Raw genomic sequence first — 19,611 nt, forward strand, 5'->3', positions numbered from 1 at the left:
TTGCCTGAACTTCTTTTTTGCACACTCTAACAATATTATTTTTTTTAAGGTTTTGTCAAGTTCATTTCATATAAAGCTTCAAGATTGTGTGCAACCCTAAAGCATGATGCTCTAAATTGTCCATTCGCAATGCTTTAAATTAATTTATAGCCCATCAACCTTTAATTATCAGAGAGCTCCAGCCCTAGATTTATTCTTTATACTCCAGCATGCGCAGTGATATCCAATATTTATTTTGCAACTAGTATTTGCATATGTGCATGGTTATCTTTCCATATTAATAATATTGTTATTATAATAATAATGAACAGTACTTATATAGTGCCAACATATTGCCCTGTGTGTACAATGACACAGGAGGAGGAGAGGACCCTGCTCAGAAGTACTTTCCATACAAACATAGGGGGCAGGGGTGGTGCTTTTATATTTTTTTTATTTGTTTAGTTTTTTTGTTTAGTTAACTTCAAAAACAAAACAATGTGATATTGTTATGCAGTGACAGGACATAATGTCTTCCTTTCAGCTACAGAGGGGGACCTTTTCTCTCTATGAGAAAGCAGTGACCTCCCGACAAAGGGCCAAAGCTCTCTAATCGGCAGGAAATATGAACATTGCTGTATATCTGACTCTCTGCAAAGAGACCCCTGCTTCCACACAGACAGCAAGGATTCCCTGCAGCATGCTGGCATTAGGTGGACATTTATACACAGGATGTGGCTGCTTTAAAAAAAAAAAACCTCTGAACTTTTGTTTTACTGCACCTACAATGCATTTACTGTAGCTGATTTAAAGCCCATTTGGACTTGATGATGATGGCCATATGCAACATTAAATTTAGTTTTTACACTCTCAGTCGTAGATCACAATGCACTTCTCTTTCTTGTATACTTACATACTGTAGATTCATCTGAACAGTCCCCACAGTTATTAATCCCATTACACTTGTAATTGCTGTAGATCCAGATTTGTGGGTTGCCACAGCGGAATATCAGATATCCAGGTAGATTATTAGGTAGGTTACCTAGCAAATTCAGCAGAGTAAACAGAAAGTTAGAACCAAGGTGAAGTGGATTAGTAAAAGGTTAATAGCACTTAACATAATCACTAAGAAATCTGAATGTACATCTATGTATTTGTTTTATCTGTTTCTTTTTCTTACCTTTGGTTCCTTGGTGTTTCTATAACACAATGCACAATAACAAAGACCTATGCAATCAGAACTACAAAGCAGAAGTCAATGCACCAGGATGATGACAAGGTTCAGTAAAGGAAACCTCCAGAATATACATTAAGACCCGCATTTATAAAGAAAATGGAAATCCTCTAGGCCATTGTTTCTCAACCAGGGTTCATTTGGAGATTGCTAGGGTTTTTTTGAGCAATTTGTGACTCTCAGGTCACTTGATCTGACACCAATAATGTTTTGGCTATCTATAAGTATGAAATTGTTTCCAAAGGTCAGTAATGTAAGAGGAATTCTTCCCACTGACCACCACACTAATGTATCTGTGTCAAATGTATTCAAGAAAAAGACAGCAAGAATTGGGTTTTGTTCAGGCCAAAATATAAGTATTGTGTATTATACAAGGCAGAGATAACATAGGTATATGCGGTATAAAAGTATAGATGTTGTACAAATGCCCCTTTCCTATTTCTCATGATGGAAGTAAAGTGCTTAGTCTTGACAAATAATAATTTGGCTAAGTCAATGTCATACAGAGTTCCCTTCCTTCAATATAGGGTGAGGAGGGAGATGGGTTGTATATTGAATGGATTGTTAACCCAACACGTTTCGCTCTTAGGCTTCCTCAGGGGTAGTAGAAGGACCGTAGTAACACAAACAGAAAAAAATAGACTGATAAAATTAATTTCGAAGTTTTCTGTTAGTTTGTGTTACTACAGCTCTAAGCAGTAAATCAGAGGTATGTGGATCACTAGATCTGGCTGAGTAAAATTACAGGTAGCTTTTACAAGTAAAAGGTAATGTGTTTGTCCACTTTATTTACTTATTTTTTTTTATTAAGGGTATACAAAGAAAAAATACAGATACATACAAAAAGTTTGAAAGAACATTAGGCATTACCATCAATCTGGCTTCCAACCATACAGCAAACATAAACAGAGTAAACTAAATACAATACTAGCGAATTTCATGCTGTGGAATTGCAATAGTCTGACTTCTTCCTCAGCATGTGCTATTTGTGTATCATCCACTTTATCTGCTTAAACTACACCAAATGCGTGGTCCTGTATATGATCCACTATAGTCTTGTAATACCCGTTTGGGAAAAACCATAGTATATGCTAGAATAAAGATAAAAAAGGAGAAGGAAAGTGTTGGGAAATAAAAGAAAGATAAGAGGAAAAATGAAAAGGTGCCCAGAGTCTCATCAGGGAGTTAAGCCATACAGGCTTTGTAAAGGTAAACCAAAATGAGCAAACGGAGGTCCACTTTATAATACACTAATGTCACAATGGGGTTGTACTTACTGCATAAAGAAGTATCTTCATCTTCCCCATTTCCACAGTCACGGGCGGAGTTACAGACCTGCGATGGCAGCAGACATGTGGTTCTGTCATTACAAAGGAATCCCGTGTAATTATCTGATGTGACACAGTAGCGACTCTCTGCAAAGAAAATAACCACCTTAATATTTAAATGTTTTTATTATTTTTATTCTGATGAGTATTTCTTACTTCAATGTCTATCAGGGCCGCCCAGTTGGATCAGTGGCTAGCATTCTCATCTTTGCAGTGCGGCTTTAGGTCCCAGGTTCTGAGCTAGGACATTATCTGCATGGAGTTTGTATATTCTCAACATGTCTGCATTGGGTTTCCTCCCACATTCCAAAAACATGCAGTTACGTTAATTTGATTCCCTCTAAAAATTGTCCTTGGTTTGTGTTAATGAAATATGAGTATGGTAGGGAGATGAGATTGTCAGATCCTTTGAGTGACAGCTAGTGACATGACTATGGACTTTGTACAGCGCTGCGTAATGTGTCAGCGCTATAAAAAACAAGTATTAAATAACAACATGTATCCATTTTACCTGGTGTTTTTGAAGGGAGAGCAAAAACAACTGTACACGCAATAACCACTGCAGCAATCATCAGGTTTATGAGAATGAGGACTATTATACACACACAACGCCTGGTACAGCCGCAACACAGATCTGAGGATAAAACAGAACAATTAGAAAGAAGAACAGAAGGCAAAGAAGAAGAACGAAGACCAACATTTTGTCTATACCTTTTTCCGTTCTCGAGATCATGGTCACTGTGGAACCTAACGAGGTGGTATCCAGGCTTCTCCTCTAGAAGAAGGATAAATGCGAGATTACACTACATGCAAATTGTGCATTTTAATATTTCATATATTTAAATTACATTTTTGAAAAAGTAGCATAACCTTCTACCATATGTTAAAGCTTAGCTCAATTGAAAGTAGAAATCTACCCTTCAGAAGGGCTGAACACCCAGAAAGTGCAAGAGTTAAATGTCTAGGGGTACTTATATGATTGTTTTGTACCTTGCTCTCACCTGCTGCTATTCTGTGCAACCTTTCAGGGTGTGGGAAGGACCTAGGCATCCTAGAGTGATATGTATTGGCCATATCATTTTGGAAATTAAGTTGTGTCTGCAACTGTATGAAGCAGCTTACAGAAGAAGCTGCAGGACAATGGTCACACAGGGAAGGAGCCTGTGGCAGGGCAAGGTATGTTGTAACACCATTTGCTTTGCACAGTGCCCATAGACTAAAACAAGTATATAACCCTTGAAGTGCAAAGGTAGCCCCATGGCAAGTTTCCACCATATCTGGAGTAAGGACTTTGTGTTTGTAGGACTATATGTTATAAAGTTACATGACAATACATATGACATCATATGTTGGATACGTAACAATACAAGTTTGATCAAACAGGTTAATAAACCATGAACATTATTACAGAAAAGAACAGTTTAAAAGTTTATAACCCTTGACAGAGGGGTTTGTATGGGAATTGAACATGGGGTGGTGGAGGAAGCAATTTAATATTTTGTGGGGTTTTATCTTATCTTTCTATTAAAACAAGGAATCTGACAATCCCTCGCATATTCCCTGGTGGGAAACAATTACTGCCATTGAAACACATGGACCGGGAAGATTCCCATGAGGGAATGGCTAAATCCCTGTTTTATGAATAGAGCACAAAGTGCACAAAACATACCTAACACTCTGTTTTTAGTTTGGGTTAGAATGAGGATTGGTTAGAATCCCTTGTCAGGTTTCAATGCTATCTGAGGCTCTTTTAGAGATATTCCCCTTTCTTTTTACTGTACTGGAAGTGAGGAAAAATCTGCAACAGGTAAACAGACAATAAAAGATGACCAATGTTTTACCCTTAACCCTAAAGATTGTTTTTTTTTTTTATTTCTGTGTTACTGTTAAAGAGTTTTGTTCATTTCATGTTCGGGCAAAAAGTGGTTACAGATGTTGAAAAAAAGACATAAGTCTATGAAGTTAAACGACTAGGGAAATAAACATATGGACATAGTTGATCCAGAGGAAGGCAAAAAAACCCTTATACAATTTGCTCCAACAGGTAAAAAACATCCTTTCTGATTCCATGAGGCAATCAAATGTTTCCTGGATAAACCGTCTCTATTATCTTTACTTTAAAGCTTTAATCCCCAGGTATATTCTGTGCTTCCAGAAAAGCATCCAGTTTTTTCTTAAAGCAATCTATAGAACTTGCTGAAACTACTTCCTGAGGGAGCCGATTCCACATTATCACTTACAGTGAAGAATCCCTTCCCTCTGGCCTAAAAGTCTCTTTACAAGACCGGAAGTGAAGACATCCCTCCAATAGAGTTGTGATCCTTCTATGCTCTATACAAAACTAGAAAGAAAAAAAAGTTTTGGGTATAGATACCCTAAATATTGTAGTCAGCTATTTGGCCTAGGTTTGTTTCCAATGGTGATAAATCCTAGGAAACATAGAGGGGGGACTGGTTTGCCTGGTTTCTTCTTTTGTATTCTTAAGGTGCTCATGGGCCAGAATGACCTGAAGCCACTTCTATATACTATATGGCAGAAATGTATCCTTACTTCCTGGTACAAACTGATAGGAAGTCTTTTTAATGAGTAACAGTACAAAAAAAATGTTATTAGTTGTGGAGAGGTATTGGATTTTTTTTAACTGCCTGAACCTACTGAAGGTGGCAAGCCCTGTAGGAATCACGTGAACCTAAAAATGTAAGTTTTTCCAATACAAACAGTACATTTTGGGGGAACCACTGAGGTAGAAGAGACTGCTTACCCAATTATCTGTACTGGAAAAAATGAATAGGCAAGGAGCTGAATGGGTACACTTTTATTTTACTTGCCCAGTAGGCAAAGGCTTTGTTGTCTAAATGAGGTCAAGCAGCCTATATTAGTACCATTCTTCTTGTCAATTGATTAGAACCACAGGAAGAGTTGAAGAAGAATATAAAGACACCTTAATTTTTTACTTTGAGAAAATGACTGGAAAATGTATCATGCATTCTGTGTATACAGTCCAGATTTCCAATTCACAGAGTTCATTTATTGTCTATGGGAATATGTTGGTTACATACAGGAAGGAGAGCAGCTGTGCTATAGCAGCTCCTGGCTGTAATGTTTGCCAACACTTTGTATACCTTAGCTGGAACAAACATGCAGTTTGTATATTTGTACCAGGCTTCGGGTTAAAATGAAATATAACTCAGGTTCTACCAAGTGTGCACTCCCTGGTTGCAATATGTTCTTTCATCTATGCTCCTGTCCACTATTTATGCCTTGTAATTCCTCCTTTACTTTGTATTGGACTACTCAACTTCACCCAGATAATGTCTCCCCTACTTTCTGCTCTGTATTGTCTGATGTATTACCTCCGTATTGTCCCATTTATTCCATTGAATATTAACAAAAAACTTTGTAAGCAAAATAAATTGGAACTCAGATTTGTAGTGAACTAGCCAGATAATAAACATTATCAGATTGCCAAGATCACGCACCATATGTATCTGATAAAAGGTTTATTTGAACTGTCATCCACACCAGCACAAGGTCAAGCAATCTCAAGAAGGACAAATATAACCACAAAATGAACACAAGGGTGCTTCCTGTTTTAATATGAAGAACCTCTGCTGAAATAATTTTAAGGTCCTAGGGAACACGTTATGTTAGTGTGGGTTATTGGAAGAATGCTTCTGATTTTGCTGGCCAGTGGGAAGAACTTCACCCTTACAGATAGCCAAAAATATCATTGGTGATTTGATAGTTACAAAGTACTCATCAATCAAAGAAACTCCTTGTAACCCTTGGAGGAACCTTAAGTTATAATGAAACCCTGGCTGATAAACACCAAACTACTGGAGTTACAAGACCTACAAATCTTTCTGTGCAATTCCTTGTAGAAAGGAGGACTTAGTTACATGTAATTTTAAGCACACTGATAAAAAGAAATTCCATCTTGATAAAAAGTGATATATTCTATTAACTGATAAACAGGCCACTTGTAAATTTAAATTGCAATTTTACCTGGTAATAACTAAGGTTGATTGTATGATTATAGTTAGGACATAATTATTGCAGCGTGCTTGTTCAGGGTCTGTGTAATGAATGCAGATACAGCCATGCTATGGCAATGTCAATACTCCAATGACAGGTGTACTTCAAAGTCCAGATCCTTTGTATTGAGAAGGGAAGCATTAGAAAAACAAAAATGTGGCAAACTTAGTTCTCTGGGCCCAATTTATTAGAGCTCTTCAAGACCAAGAGATCTAGTCCAGGATTAAAAACATTTGCTAACAAATTGCAAATGACTTTTAAAAAAATCCATTCCAGGTTTGCTGGATCACCAAGCTTCACTGATGAAAGTGTATCATCTCCAGTCTTGGAGAGCTTTAATAAATCTGACTCTATATCCATAGAGATGTTTGCTCCCTTTTATTATTATTAAACAGGATTTATATAGCGCCAACATATTACGCAGCGCTGTACATTAAATAGGTGACAACTGTCCCTGGGGCATGAAGTATGATGAAATTATCATTTTAGTGGGGACACAGGTAGCAATAACTGAGATTGCCAGTAAATACGGCACAGCAAATATAAGTGCTTTAATGAAATTAAACGAAACAGTTATTTTTCAAAGATGCTTTAATTATTTGTTGAGGTATTGGGCTTGTCACATAACTTAAAGTGTAAGGGGCCGTTGTTAGATGTCTGCAAATATTTGTAATGGTTGACTGCGACAAACTCAGAACAAAGCCTGGACACCTTTTTGAACAAAAGCCCTCCAGCAGTAGCGGGGAGTTGTGTACAATTCTCATGAAAAGCACTGGATAAAGTTACAACGCTCAAGTCATCTTTGAATGAGAACCATTAGTTCATTTATTCCTTACAGAGCTTTGTCACTCTAGATTAAAATAACATGCTCATTTTTTTTGCTGTACCAGATTTAGTATTGAAAACCTTCAGTTTCAACCCTTCCTCACCATCAAAAAGAAATGTTATACCTTTAAATATGTAAATATATCAGTAAAAAAATATACTTGTATTAGCCATAGGGATTTTTGGCAGGTAATGTGTGTAATGAATCCCACCAGAGTAGATCACAAACTGATGAGAATGATGCTCTACTTCGGAAAATTGCAGTAAATCCTGCTTTACCAACAACAATTCCCTGGTTTGAAAAGTTTCCCAGTCACTGCCCTACAACGTGTGCAGCTTTGACTTTGGTGTGGACTCTCCTATCAGTGATGCAAAGTGTGAAATTAAACAGCCAGGTACATTTTAGAAGAACCGATTGCAGCAACCCCCCTTCATATTTCACAAGATAATTTTTCTTTGATAATAGTTCAGAGACAATTAAAAGTTTTGTAATCCAAATTAACTAAAAAAATGAATACAAGATAGAAATTACACAATCCTGTATTTTATTTTCTCACCTTTGGGTAGGTCCGGTTCATGATAGTTTAATTGCAGAACGAGTTGTAAGCGAACTTTCCACAAGTGTGCGTGTATTGTCAGGTCACTCTAGAAGTTAATACTCAGAACCTGCCCAGATTCCAGTTACCAGGAGACCTGCCAAACAACTTTGTAGCTGAGGGTACCTGACACTGATGTACACAATTAGTCACCTGCTTGTTACACGGATTATGACTTGCACTGAAAAGTTTCCGGCAGCAGAGAAATGGCTTATTACATGCTTCATCTGACACCAAATAGTCATTTGTAACTTGCCAAGAAAGCTATGCGCCCTGCTACAATAGGTAGTAGTAATAAATGTTTAGAACATGGTCGCTTAGTCTCATCTTCAGGATTTAGTACTTCCACTTTAAGCATGTTTTCTGACAATAATGAAATATGGGGCCTTATGTACTATGACGCCTCATTTCTAAAAGCAGAAGAATCTATCAGACACAACAGTGATATACTTTGTACTTTTAACCTTCAAAATGCAGAAAAACAGGTATCAAAGAAAAGGTGTAACAATTTGTGATTTTTATTACAGGAAAATGGTATAATTACACTTCAGACCCCTTGTGAACATTTAAATCCCCATTACCAAATTGTTTTATAATCTATTGTTAGTGGTTGTATGTTTTCACACATTCATTTGTTACATCACTGGACATGCTTTAACTTGGTCCTCCAGAAGAAAATAAACTGGCTTAGCTGTCAAACTCCAGCACAAACAACAAGCAGATATGATAAACCTTGGTGACTGATAAGAGTTATCACAGTAAGTGTAGAACAGGAGTTCCTAATTTTCTTTTGTTGTGTGGCTGGTTCACTTTTCTATACTTGCTTGTCTACAAAAAAAAATAGACACTTGCCCAACCATTTCTTTAGAGACCAGTTGGCACAGGATTTAATGTAGAAGTACCAGCCTTATATTTGACTATAATTACATTAAATCCCCTGCAAGCCTACTGGACAGCCCCTAATAACCATGTGACTGGTTGGAACACAAAAGGGGTTCCTCAACCAGCTTGGCGTTTTAGTACTATATTTGCTGGTCTATACAAAAAAATGGCTTCCAAGTTTACAAAGCCTTCCTGACCACCAAAGCCATGTTATTTTAGATGAGCAGGCATGTGATTTAATGTGCTGGGATTTTCACATTGTATTCCCTGCCACCCTATCAGACAGCCCACAAAAGGGGCTTCCAAGTGCCTGGCTTATTTAGTGTTAAGCCTGCAGGTAAACAATACAATGGCCACTGAGGTAAGAAAGTCTTCCTGACCCCTTGTTCCATGTAAAAACACATATGTACTGTGCATGAGAAAGACCAGTTATTATGTATAATGTTTGCAGAATTTTTTAAAATGCCATGGAGCCCATAAGACTGCACCAAAAACATTTCACTGCAAATGATTTTCTATTACAATCAAAAAAGATAGGTTAGTGGTCCACCAAGAGAGCACTCCACCTTTGTTTGCAGAAAATAGGAATTGCCTATTCAATTGTACAAGAGGCATTCTGAAATATGCAAATGGACCATAATACGCTAACCAAGCCAGGCCAAGTGTGAAACTGTAAAAAGCTGTTTACAATCAAAAGGAGTTTTAGAAGACTTCTGTGGTGGAAATGTGGAGGATGATCACATGTCTCCAGTCTCCATCCACCACAGTAGAATATCTGCAGTCTAAAATGATTTCCTATATGTCCACACAATACCTTGTACATCATAAAGATTATGTGCAATACACCCACACTTCTGTTTGGTGTTGCTTTGCCCACTAACAGTACGTAAATATTTTACATGTAACAGAAGAGAGCCTTTAAAGTACATGTCAAGCAAAGGTTTTGGCCTGACATACATGTAAAGAGGACATTAATAAAAAAGTGTCAGTGCAATTCATCTCATCAGTCTTTCTTACTCAAAGATCATATGCTATTCTCAACTGGTAAAAGCCAACTCACTTTAAAGTATAAGTCGAGTTTATAGTACAAACTCATGGCTGACTCATTTTCCGGCTCATTAACAATTATGCATTGTATGTGAAGCTCTGTTGCTTTCTGGCAGCACTCACACAAGAGAAGCTATTACAGGTCACCGATTCCTTTGCTAAAGTTCCCGTGTAAAAGAACACAAAGTGCTCAGTGATTTTAACCGGTGTGACATGAACACTTTTGCAGCGTTTCATCTAGGCTTATGTGTCACAGCGAGGATTCTTGTAAAGCAGATATAAAATAGTTTTATCATTACATCCCCCCTTTGGATAAGAAAATGTTTAAAGTCAATAAGTTCAGGATGCAAAATCAGGAGAGAATCCAAAAAATCATATGCCAAAACAAGCTGCGCAACCAGATCCAGTTTAAAATAGAAATATATAACCCAGATTAGAGATTCCCCATTTCCCACACACCACATGAAAGCTGTAAATTTGATGAGTTTAAAGAAGTTCGTAGTTTCTCTAGAATTCCATAGCGCTATAGAGGGTCCTTGTATATGGTGAAGGGAAGAGATAACTGAAGGCTGCATGGCTGAATTATATGGCAGACCTCTCCAAGTCTACCTTTGTTGGTAAAGGACCTGCTTCTTCATTTTCTTGTGCAACACCATGAACGACCACTAGGGATGCAGGAGGGTACTTGTGTAGCTTCTGCTCATTTAGATATTCCAGATCCCCATAAATACTCAGCTTCTGCAAAATATAGGGTGGAATAGCCTTGCTGTTAGCAGTCTTTCATTTAACACATTTATGTACATTTTGCAGCAATTTATTAAAGAAGAAACAATACTAAGAAACATTTTTTAACAGTCCTCATCAACAAATGTATACCAGTTTTCAAATGAATAACAAAACCTTTGAAAATGAAGACCTATCTTACCGATACAAACTAAAGCCTGCCTTCAATAACATTCATGTTTAACTAGTCAGAGTTTTTTTCAATCAAATGATCACTGTTAGATCGGACACAGACAGCATACGGGCTGGAGACTTCATTGACAAAATAAACTTTCAGTCCACAGCTGGGACTGCAGAATAAAGATGACATTCTTGAATTTTAAGCTGGGTTGGTGGTTAAAAAGTGGACGGGGCAACATATGAAAAATGTAGTATTCCCAGTTGTTGTTCCTGTAGTAATCCAGTAACCCCCATACTTCTCAACTTTCTGTTCCTTCCCATATACCAGGGGTGTCAAACTCAAATACACAGAGGGCCAAAATGAAAAACTTAAGACAAAGTTGCGGGCCAACCTTGAAATTTATTGAAAAAATTGAGGACATTTTTCCTTCTCATTAGATTTAAAACCAATCTGGAACACACTTATAATAGAGAAAACGGCCTGAAAATGTTTTTTTTTTTTTAATTTTATTTAAGAAAAAAATCTTATGCCACTTTCTCTATTTGTAGCCTTCTGAGTTAAATTTCAATGGTGACCCTGTTTTGCACAGGCTAATATATGAAATATATTAAAGAAAGCATCACCACTAGTCAAAAAAAAGTTAGTCCCCAAACACTCAATGACCACTTTTTATTAAAACAATTTAAAGAGGTCTCTCCAACAAAATGAAACATCCACCTAAACTGACCCCTGACTACCCTTCTTCTACAATTGGCTGGAATGTCTTCTTAGCATTCCACCCAGAACAGCAAGTATATTTATAAATTTATCCTTTACAAATGCATTTTTCACCTACATATAAAAGGCAATGTAAGTTAGAGGGTGGGGAACAGGGCTAACCTGACCAGAGTGAGCAGACCTTCCTTTTTAGTGGAGGGTCTACTTTAAGACTGAGGTATAGTTTAGCATACTGTATTGCTTGATAAACAGAAGTTTTTCATATGCAATTATTTTTTAACTAAAGATGATCTTTGATTATGCAATTTTGTATACCATGTGCCTGTATTGCCCAAATTGTGATAGGTTCACCACAAGCCATTTTATTTTATCTAATTTAGGTAGTTCCATCAAGAATACACACACACTTGCATAATTATTTAAATTGTATTTCCAATTGTCACTTAAAAAACAAATACAATTAAATCCTATTCATTCATTTTCTTGACATGTAAACTAATATTGAATATTTCTGGCATATGTACAATAAGGAAGGAGGATTAATCTGATAGTAGCCATGGAAAACCACAATCACTGAGGATATATACAAACATATGGCCTATGTCCCAACAGTTAAGTAAGATTATGTGGATCAAAACACTGAACCTAAAATCAAATGCCAAAGTTTTAGGAAGTCGATATTACACCATGCATTACCCACTTATTAGCTGCCTAAAATAGCTTTTCCTTTGGCATGCCAAAAAGTCGGATTGATTGATTCTGTAGTCTTTGGAGATTTTAACATGTTTCCACTTTGTAGGATTAACCCAGTACGTTCAAATTATAACTTCCCCGTGTTTTATTAACGTGGCAACATTATTTCCTATATTTAAATTTGTATCAATATTCCAGCAATTTCTTATTTTACGTTATTTGGCCACAGAGAACACAATGGTATTATCTAAAGAAGAGGTCAGCAAACTTTTTACACCACTAGGCCATTTAAGGGGTAGGCAGGAGCACCCTAGGTTGGACCTAGGACCTACCCCTATGATCTACCCCAGCGGAGGAAGTGTTAACGCCGGTCGCAGTGTATAGAGAAGGGAGCAGCTGCTCTGGAGCTCCGGTAGTTTGTTCTGGCTCCACCACGGGTTGCCGTCCGGCATTAGGCCGGATTGGCCAGGGAGCGTTAGGCCAGAACAAATTACCAGCTAGGCCGTATCTGGCCTGAAAGAACATGCAGAACCATGCTAAACCCTCAGGTCAGAATTCTTTCCAGATTTTCAATCTACCCGACACATATAGTTAGAACTCACCTCAGAGGGAACATACTGATCCGATGCTGTAGCTACTGTAGCACAACAAATCCAGAGCAGAACCAGTATAGACAAAATCAATGTGGCTGTGAGAAGCCAGTTGGAATTCCTGCAAAAATAGAAAACAAATGAAATAGGCAGAGTATATTATGATTTTATATTAGCCACAATCTATACAAGCTGCTCTTGATTATATAGGGTTAAGTTTAAAAGACAGGTCAATGCAGCCCTTGTACAGTGTACATGACAGTTCTGAGACTGTTTGACCTGCTTTGATTTATGTTACTTTGAATAAAGCACAGACTATTGGGAGAGTGATATTTGTACTGCAGGCAACAGAGGTCAAAAAAGGCTCAAAAAAGGCCCAAAAAAGCCAAAAAGAGCTAAGAAATACTACTACTGGAAAATGGCATTTGAACCTGGTTAGTTAAACCAGCATATTTATATGTCAAGAAGAAAGAAATAAAGTTACATTATCAGCAAATGAGTGGACAGAAAAACAATACAGGTAAAAATCACAAATCACAATATACATAGAATCACATACATAGCTAGGCACTTCATAATACTGGCTCCTTTTTCCAGTTCCAGAATTTCATCTCCTCCACTCCATGGTCCTTCTGCACGGACTTCAGGCGCTAGGTCAATATAAAACAAATATGTCAAATCCTTGAAAATAAAAAGGGAAGTCAACTTTGACATATAAACTGAATCATTTTTGTATCAGACTTACACTGAACTATATCTAGAAAGTTGCCTTTTGCAGATTGGTCTTCTGAATACACCGGTGGTATTTGCTGAATTTCTGGCTGAGACTGACCCAAAAAAATAAAATAAAATTCAGTAATAAAATATTAAAGTTATGCAAAATACGTAAAGGTTTATTGTTTATAATCCTTGCACATACCTGTGCTAGAAGAATATGTCCATTATCGGCTTGGAAGTAAAATGTCCAGGATGGGGAAATAATATTTTGAGCAGAATCTATCATATCACCCCATAAAACTCTCACCATAGCCAGAGGGAAGAGGATATGTATGCGAGGCACCATATCAGAAAGCTGCAAACGTGAATAACAACATTAGGACCGCAATAAATTGTGAGCAGATAGCTTACAAAAGGGACAGTCATTGCCTTATTTGCAGTAAAAGAAACTTACCTGCCTTGTTCACTTTTCTTTTAATGCTTATTAAGCTGGCTATTGGGAATTATCTCCTATGCGTGGGATTTGTGTCATTGCCACCTGGCCAATCAAGATGACCAAAGATCCTGAACCTGGAGGAGGACTGGGTGAACATGACAGCATCCCCAAAGGAGCAAGGACAGATGGGTGGAATAAAAAAATTGTGATCAGGCGGGTAAGTTCATTTTTTAATGCTGTGCCTGTTCTTTCTGCAATAAAGATTCTGCCTACTCTCAGTTTATTTTTGTTTATTTTAGTTTAGTTCAGCTTTAATGTAAGATTATCAGCTTTTAATTGAAATGTAGTTGTACACTAAATCCTCTGTTAGCCTATCAAAAAGGCAACAACTGTGTGACACACCAAAGGGGGTTCTGAATAGTTGTTTTAGTACTAAACCTGCTGGTCCACAATAACATGGCTACCTAGGATAAGAAGCTTCCTGTCACCAGCAACCAGACCAGCAGGTATAGTAACAGGGGACACAGCTCAAATTGATTACATGACAATGCTGCCAGGCCAGGGTTTTGCCTAGCAGCCATAGTTTGAGGAATTTTAGAAAGGTAAATCATTCCACCTGCCATAGCAAATCTCATATTGCACCAACCTCTTCTTGACGTTTCTCTGCAAAAGTCATCTGGCTGTTACAACCCAGGATACAAGCATACTGCTCATTAGACTGGGGGTAGGCTTCTGTACAGGCTGGAGGCAAGGAAAAAATGACAATCATTAGACAATGATAAATGTTTCAAGGAAGTTCAGCTAGGTTTGCACTAATAAAATGTCCCTCATATGAATATTGCCAGTTATCAACTTAAAAAATAGAAATAGAAAATATATTTTTTTTGGCTCAATTTTTAAACTAATAAATGGTACAAAAGTCAATTTCAACCGGTTGGTGATCACTGCGTTACAAGGCATGCAATGCAAACTCTTCTTCCACAATCTTTAGAAGCAAACACACCACCCCTTTTCTTTTGGTGTCAGTATGTAGAAGAGAAGACAAGTTTCTTACTGCATGGTTATTACAAAACTAAATAAGCAACTACAGACCATATGTTTTATAATCCACAAATACAGTTAACATCTGCACACACTTGAAATGTTCAAGATTTCTATTACCTAATGCTTCATGTAACGGAGAATAAAGTTTAATTTTAAGTTTCACATTCTGTTTAGGAAATACACAGCAACGCTTTAACGTTATTGCTTTCCCATCAAAAAGCTGCTTCTCTCTGGTGATATATGACTGTGCTGCCTTCTTGTAAGCTGTGATTTAAAGTAATGCTAAAAATAAATAAATTGCCAACCTCCCTGTAAAAATGCTACTTGACCGTCTGTACCTGACTAACACATTGTGAATTGCTAACCTGTAAAAGAGCATGCAGCAAAATAAAGTCAGACATTCCTATCTCTACATTTGTTTGAAATCGGAGACTGGCATATACTACCTTTTAAAATGAACTATATTACCAAGCTATACAGGTCATATATTTTTTTAAGATTTTTGTTTTGTACGTTTTCAAAGGATGTCTGTGTCTGTTTTTGATGACCTTTCTTAATAGATACTTTTAACTACCTAACATTCTGAATCAAAGCTCAATCTACTAACCTTTTTTGTTTATTAGACAAAACAACATTACATTCCTTTTACCAAGCATTTCATGAATAATATATTGATCTTTTACAATGTCGGGTAACCTCAAGAGGGGGTAGAGGTGACAAAAATGCATTGCTGGGTCACACTTGTTTTTTGTCAAACCCTGAATAATGATATGAAGTGAAGCAGTGGATATACTTAGAAATAAAACTCCCCCACACACTGTTCATCCTTCTTTATTAAAGGTATAAAGGGTAAATGCACAAAATAAATACTTCCACTAAAGAAACTTTTTCTCCAGCGTCCCACAGCAGCCACTGTGTTGGTTAAGGAAACATGATCTCCGATGGAGGAGAGGATCAGCCACTTCAATCGATATCACATCAATAAATATTTAGGTAATGACATCCCAGGGTAGCATTTTTCTCAGAAAACACAATTCTAGACTCCTGCCACACTGGGCAGAATAAAAAAAATGATGTCCTGATCATGTATAAGAGATTGAAAGTTCCCGAATCCTCAGGACAGTTATGTTATATTCATTAAAAATGAATAAAGCTACTAAACTACTATGACAGCTGTCTCTGCATTCAAAATCATCTCCTCCTCCTCCATGCTTTATTCACCTAGTATTAAACTACATTATAAAAATAATTGTACTGGTATTACAGAGTTGTGTTGACAGCATAGCAAAGTCTGATTTGTAATTTGTTGCCAAGTGTTAATGCATTGTTAATATTTGAAGGGTGATTGACCTCTTCTACAGATATTTGACTAACAAATTGCAAGTTTATTTTTTCGTATGTGTGATTACCTGATTCACATTCCAGCTTAGTCTTGTTCAAGTCACCGCCAATCCCTGCAAACTGACAGATAGAGAAAAGACGACATCCTCTATGACATCCAAAGAGTTCCTCCTCCTGTAGAGAAACAAGACAGAAAATGTTATTCATGTCAGAAAACTGTTATATAACTTTTTATCAGACATGCTCATGATCCTCAGATTTCCAGAAACAATACAATGACTGTATAAGAAGATATTTACTATCCATTAGTAATTCCCATTGTGGCAAGAGTTATCATTCCAAGGGTTTGCTTTTGGCCTTGGTATTGCCCCAGTTTGGGATATTAGGCCTATGTTTCCATTTGTTCAAGAGGGAACACATGAAGGACATTGCAATAGAAAATTAAGAGTGCAAACATCCAATCATATCTCAGCAGCTTGGAGAATGCAGACTAGTGAATTTATAAGTAATCACAGGACAAACAGACAGAGTGAATGTCTTCTGCGAGGAAACGGAAAACGGTCACAACACATGGACTCTCTGTCTCCATTTTGATTTATGGCCTATGTACTGTTACAATTAGGTGTTTGCTGCTCACTGTCAAAAATACCCAATTACCGCTACCATAAGCCTTTCATTGGCTATGTATTATTATTATAATTTTTACACAGTATTTATATAGCGCCAACATATTATGCAGCGCTGTACAAAGTCTATAGTCATGTCACTAGCTCTCCCTTAAAGGAACTCACAATCTAATGTCCATACCATAGTCATATGTCATTAACACAGACTAAGGTCAACTTTTTGGGGGAAGCCAATCAACCTAACTGCATGTTTTTGGGATGTGGGAGGAAACCAGAGAAGCCGGAGGAAACCCACAAAAAGATGGGGAGAACCTGCAAACTCCATACAGATAGTGTCATGGCTGAGATTCGAACCTGGGACCCAGCGATGCAAAGGCCAGAGTGCTAACCTCTGAGCCACCGTGCTCACCAGTCATGATTGGACACTTTCTGCTCATGTTATTGAACAATTAACATTTTATTTCTCGCATATATTCAGAATTGCCCATTTGTAGAACGCTTAATGACGTTTTGCCCGTTTAACCTCCCTGATTGTACGAAAGCGAAGTATTTTCTAATGTAAAAGCAGTACTTTTAAAAATACTTAGTATTTTAAATTTCCAGCCTGGTCCTGCTGCAAACTCGTGAGCATATGCCCAGCCGGCATCTGCCTTCCTCTGGCCTCGTGTCCCCAGCGTTCACATGCCGGGGATGCAGATGCCAGACGGGCATCGCCAGGTTACATAGATGCCTGGCATCGCCAGGGGAAGAAGATGCAGGGCATCGCTTACCAGGTAAGTGTTTAAACTCCCTGGCTATTTCACCATGAGTGTGGCTCGAGGTTAACGCTTTTGATATGGAAAATTCACCCCGAGCCACACTTGGGATTACCGCTAGGGGGAAGTCCAGTGTTTAACCCCAAGCTGGATGGGAAGAAGCTGTAGACAGGTGGCAGCTCCTGTATTGTGATCCAAAAAAAGCCAGGTGGTTACTGAAAAGTGCCGGGTGGTACGCCCAGCTAAAAGGGGCTGGAGAAAACACTGCAACTCATTGTTGTTTGTTTAGAGAAGGGGTGGCCAAACGTATTTGTTATTAATGTGCCGGATTGGCAGATAAAAGGCGATTCTGATTGCCTGGCTGTTGGTGAAGTCCGGAAGCCTTCCTAACCTCGGCAGCCTTGTTCCTTTAGACCAGCTGGTATGGACAGAAAGAGGGGGTGGCCAGAATTGACAGGCCAGTGCTACCGGTCCTCATTAAAAGGTCTGGGGGGGGGAGGGGATATAGTAGTGTAGTAGCGTGACCCCTGGATTAGAGGAACCTATTATATAGATGCCCTGCAAAGTCACCTCTAACCAGACCACTATCAGCCTGTTTTGCGACAGTTACTAACCCAATTCACTGCCTCCATACCTACACTGTGGTCAGCAACCATAGCAATGTGATTCTTCACACATTTCCAGGTACAGTAAATAATGAGAAGTACTCCCAATGCACCCACAAATATCCCCCTCCCCCCAGCTGTACTATGAGCTCTGTATGTTGTGCACAGCAAGCCCCGCCCCATCTAAGTTTATGGAGCTGGAGGGGGCGGGGCTCGCTTTGTTTGGGTTTCTCTAGCCGAAGTCACACTCACCTCAGGGTAGGTGTGCAAGGGGTAAGTCGCTTCACAAACATTGTGGCAGGAGGAGCTATCACCCAGCACGGTGTCCAAATTACTCCAAACACCGCTGGAGCTGAACAGTAATAGCACTAAGCCGTACAAGAATCGCAAAGCTGCCATCTTCCTTTCCTCAGGATTAGTCCGGAAGTGACGACACTGAGAGAACAGGAAGTGGGAGGAGTTTGCAGATGTAAACAAAGTCAGAGAAAACTAAGGAATACATTCGCCTGTCCTCAAAAAGGTCAATAAATGTGTGAATAGGGTCCACGTCATCCTGGGTGAGTGGGGCTGGCATTTTTTTTGCAGGGTGATCGGGGGCAACAAAATGGTTGGACAGGTATTATTTCAGATTGATATGGGTGTACAGGTCGGGGAGACAGGTGAAGGGGTGTATTAGTATTATTACAGGGTGATATGGGTGTACAGGAAGGGGAGACAGGTGATGGGGTGTCCTGGTATGATTGCAGGGTAATATGGGTGTACAAGTCGGGGAATTATGTGATGGAGTGTACAGGAAGGAGGAGACAGGGTTTATTAGTATTATTACAGGGTGATATGGGTGCACAGATCGGGGAGACATGTGACGGACTGTACAGGAAGGAGGAGACAAGTGATAGGGTGTATTAGTATTATAACAGGGTGATATTGGTGTACAGGAAGGGGAGACATGTGATGGGGTCCACTGGTATTATTGCAAGGTGATATGGGTGTACAGGAAGGCAGAGACAGGTGATATTGGTGTACAGGAAGGGGAGACATGTGATAGGGTGCACTGGTATTATTGCAAGGTGATATGGGTGTACAGGAAGGAGAGACAGGTGATGGGGTGTACAGGAAGGCGGAGACAGGTGATGGGGTGCACTGGTATTATTTCAAGGTGATATGGGTGTACAGGAAGGAGAGACAGGTGATGGGGTGCACTGGTATTATTGCAAGGTGATATGGGTGTACAGGAAGGCGGAGACAGGTGATGGGGTG

General features: G+C 38.5%; 3 protein-coding genes across 4 annotated transcripts in view; 1 reads left to right on the forward strand and 2 right to left on the reverse strand.

Annotated features, from left to right (window-relative positions):
• Window positions 1-892: 892 nt before the first annotated feature.
• LDLRAD1 (low density lipoprotein receptor class A domain containing 1) lies at window positions 893-8,361 on the reverse strand (the record flags this gene model as incomplete). The annotated part of the gene is given in 5 exon segments (XM_072419683.1): window positions 893-1,021; window positions 2,491-2,628; window positions 3,053-3,175; window positions 3,253-3,316; window positions 7,959-8,361. Coding segments are annotated over 5 exon segments (475 nt in total), but the record flags the coding sequence as incomplete, so codon positions are not given.
• Window positions 8,362-8,492: 131 nt separating this feature from the next.
• Window positions 8,493-18,788, reverse strand: TMEM59 (transmembrane protein 59). Its single transcript, XM_072419680.1, has 8 exons — window positions 18,607-18,788; window positions 16,437-16,542; window positions 14,630-14,724; window positions 13,750-13,902; window positions 13,576-13,657; window positions 13,390-13,480; window positions 12,843-12,951; window positions 8,493-10,664 (listed from the first exon to the last, which is right to left on the reverse strand). The coding sequence occupies exons 1-8, from the start codon at window positions 18,751-18,753 to the stop codon at window positions 10,509-10,511; spliced, it is 939 nt and encodes a 312-aa protein (XP_072275781.1). The 5' UTR covers window positions 18,754-18,788; the 3' UTR covers window positions 8,493-10,508.
• The window catches only part of TCEANC2 (transcription elongation factor A N-terminal and central domain containing 2), a 9,118-nt gene continuing 8,234 nt past the window's right edge, over window positions 18,728-19,611 (forward strand). Inside the window, exon 1 of one of the 2 annotated variants that reach the window (XM_072419681.1) lies at window positions 18,728-18,911. The gene's annotated coding sequence lies outside the window, so the exon portion shown is untranslated. The remainder of the gene's footprint in view (window positions 18,912-19,611) is intronic. The other variant, XM_072419682.1, reaches the window with a different exon arrangement.

The sequence above is a fragment of the Pyxicephalus adspersus genome, chromosome 8 (genome assembly GCF_032062135.1).
Source record: "Pyxicephalus adspersus chromosome 8, UCB_Pads_2.0, whole genome shotgun sequence".
In the NCBI taxonomy this organism is placed as follows: Eukaryota; Metazoa; Chordata; class Amphibia; order Anura; family Pyxicephalidae; genus Pyxicephalus; species Pyxicephalus adspersus.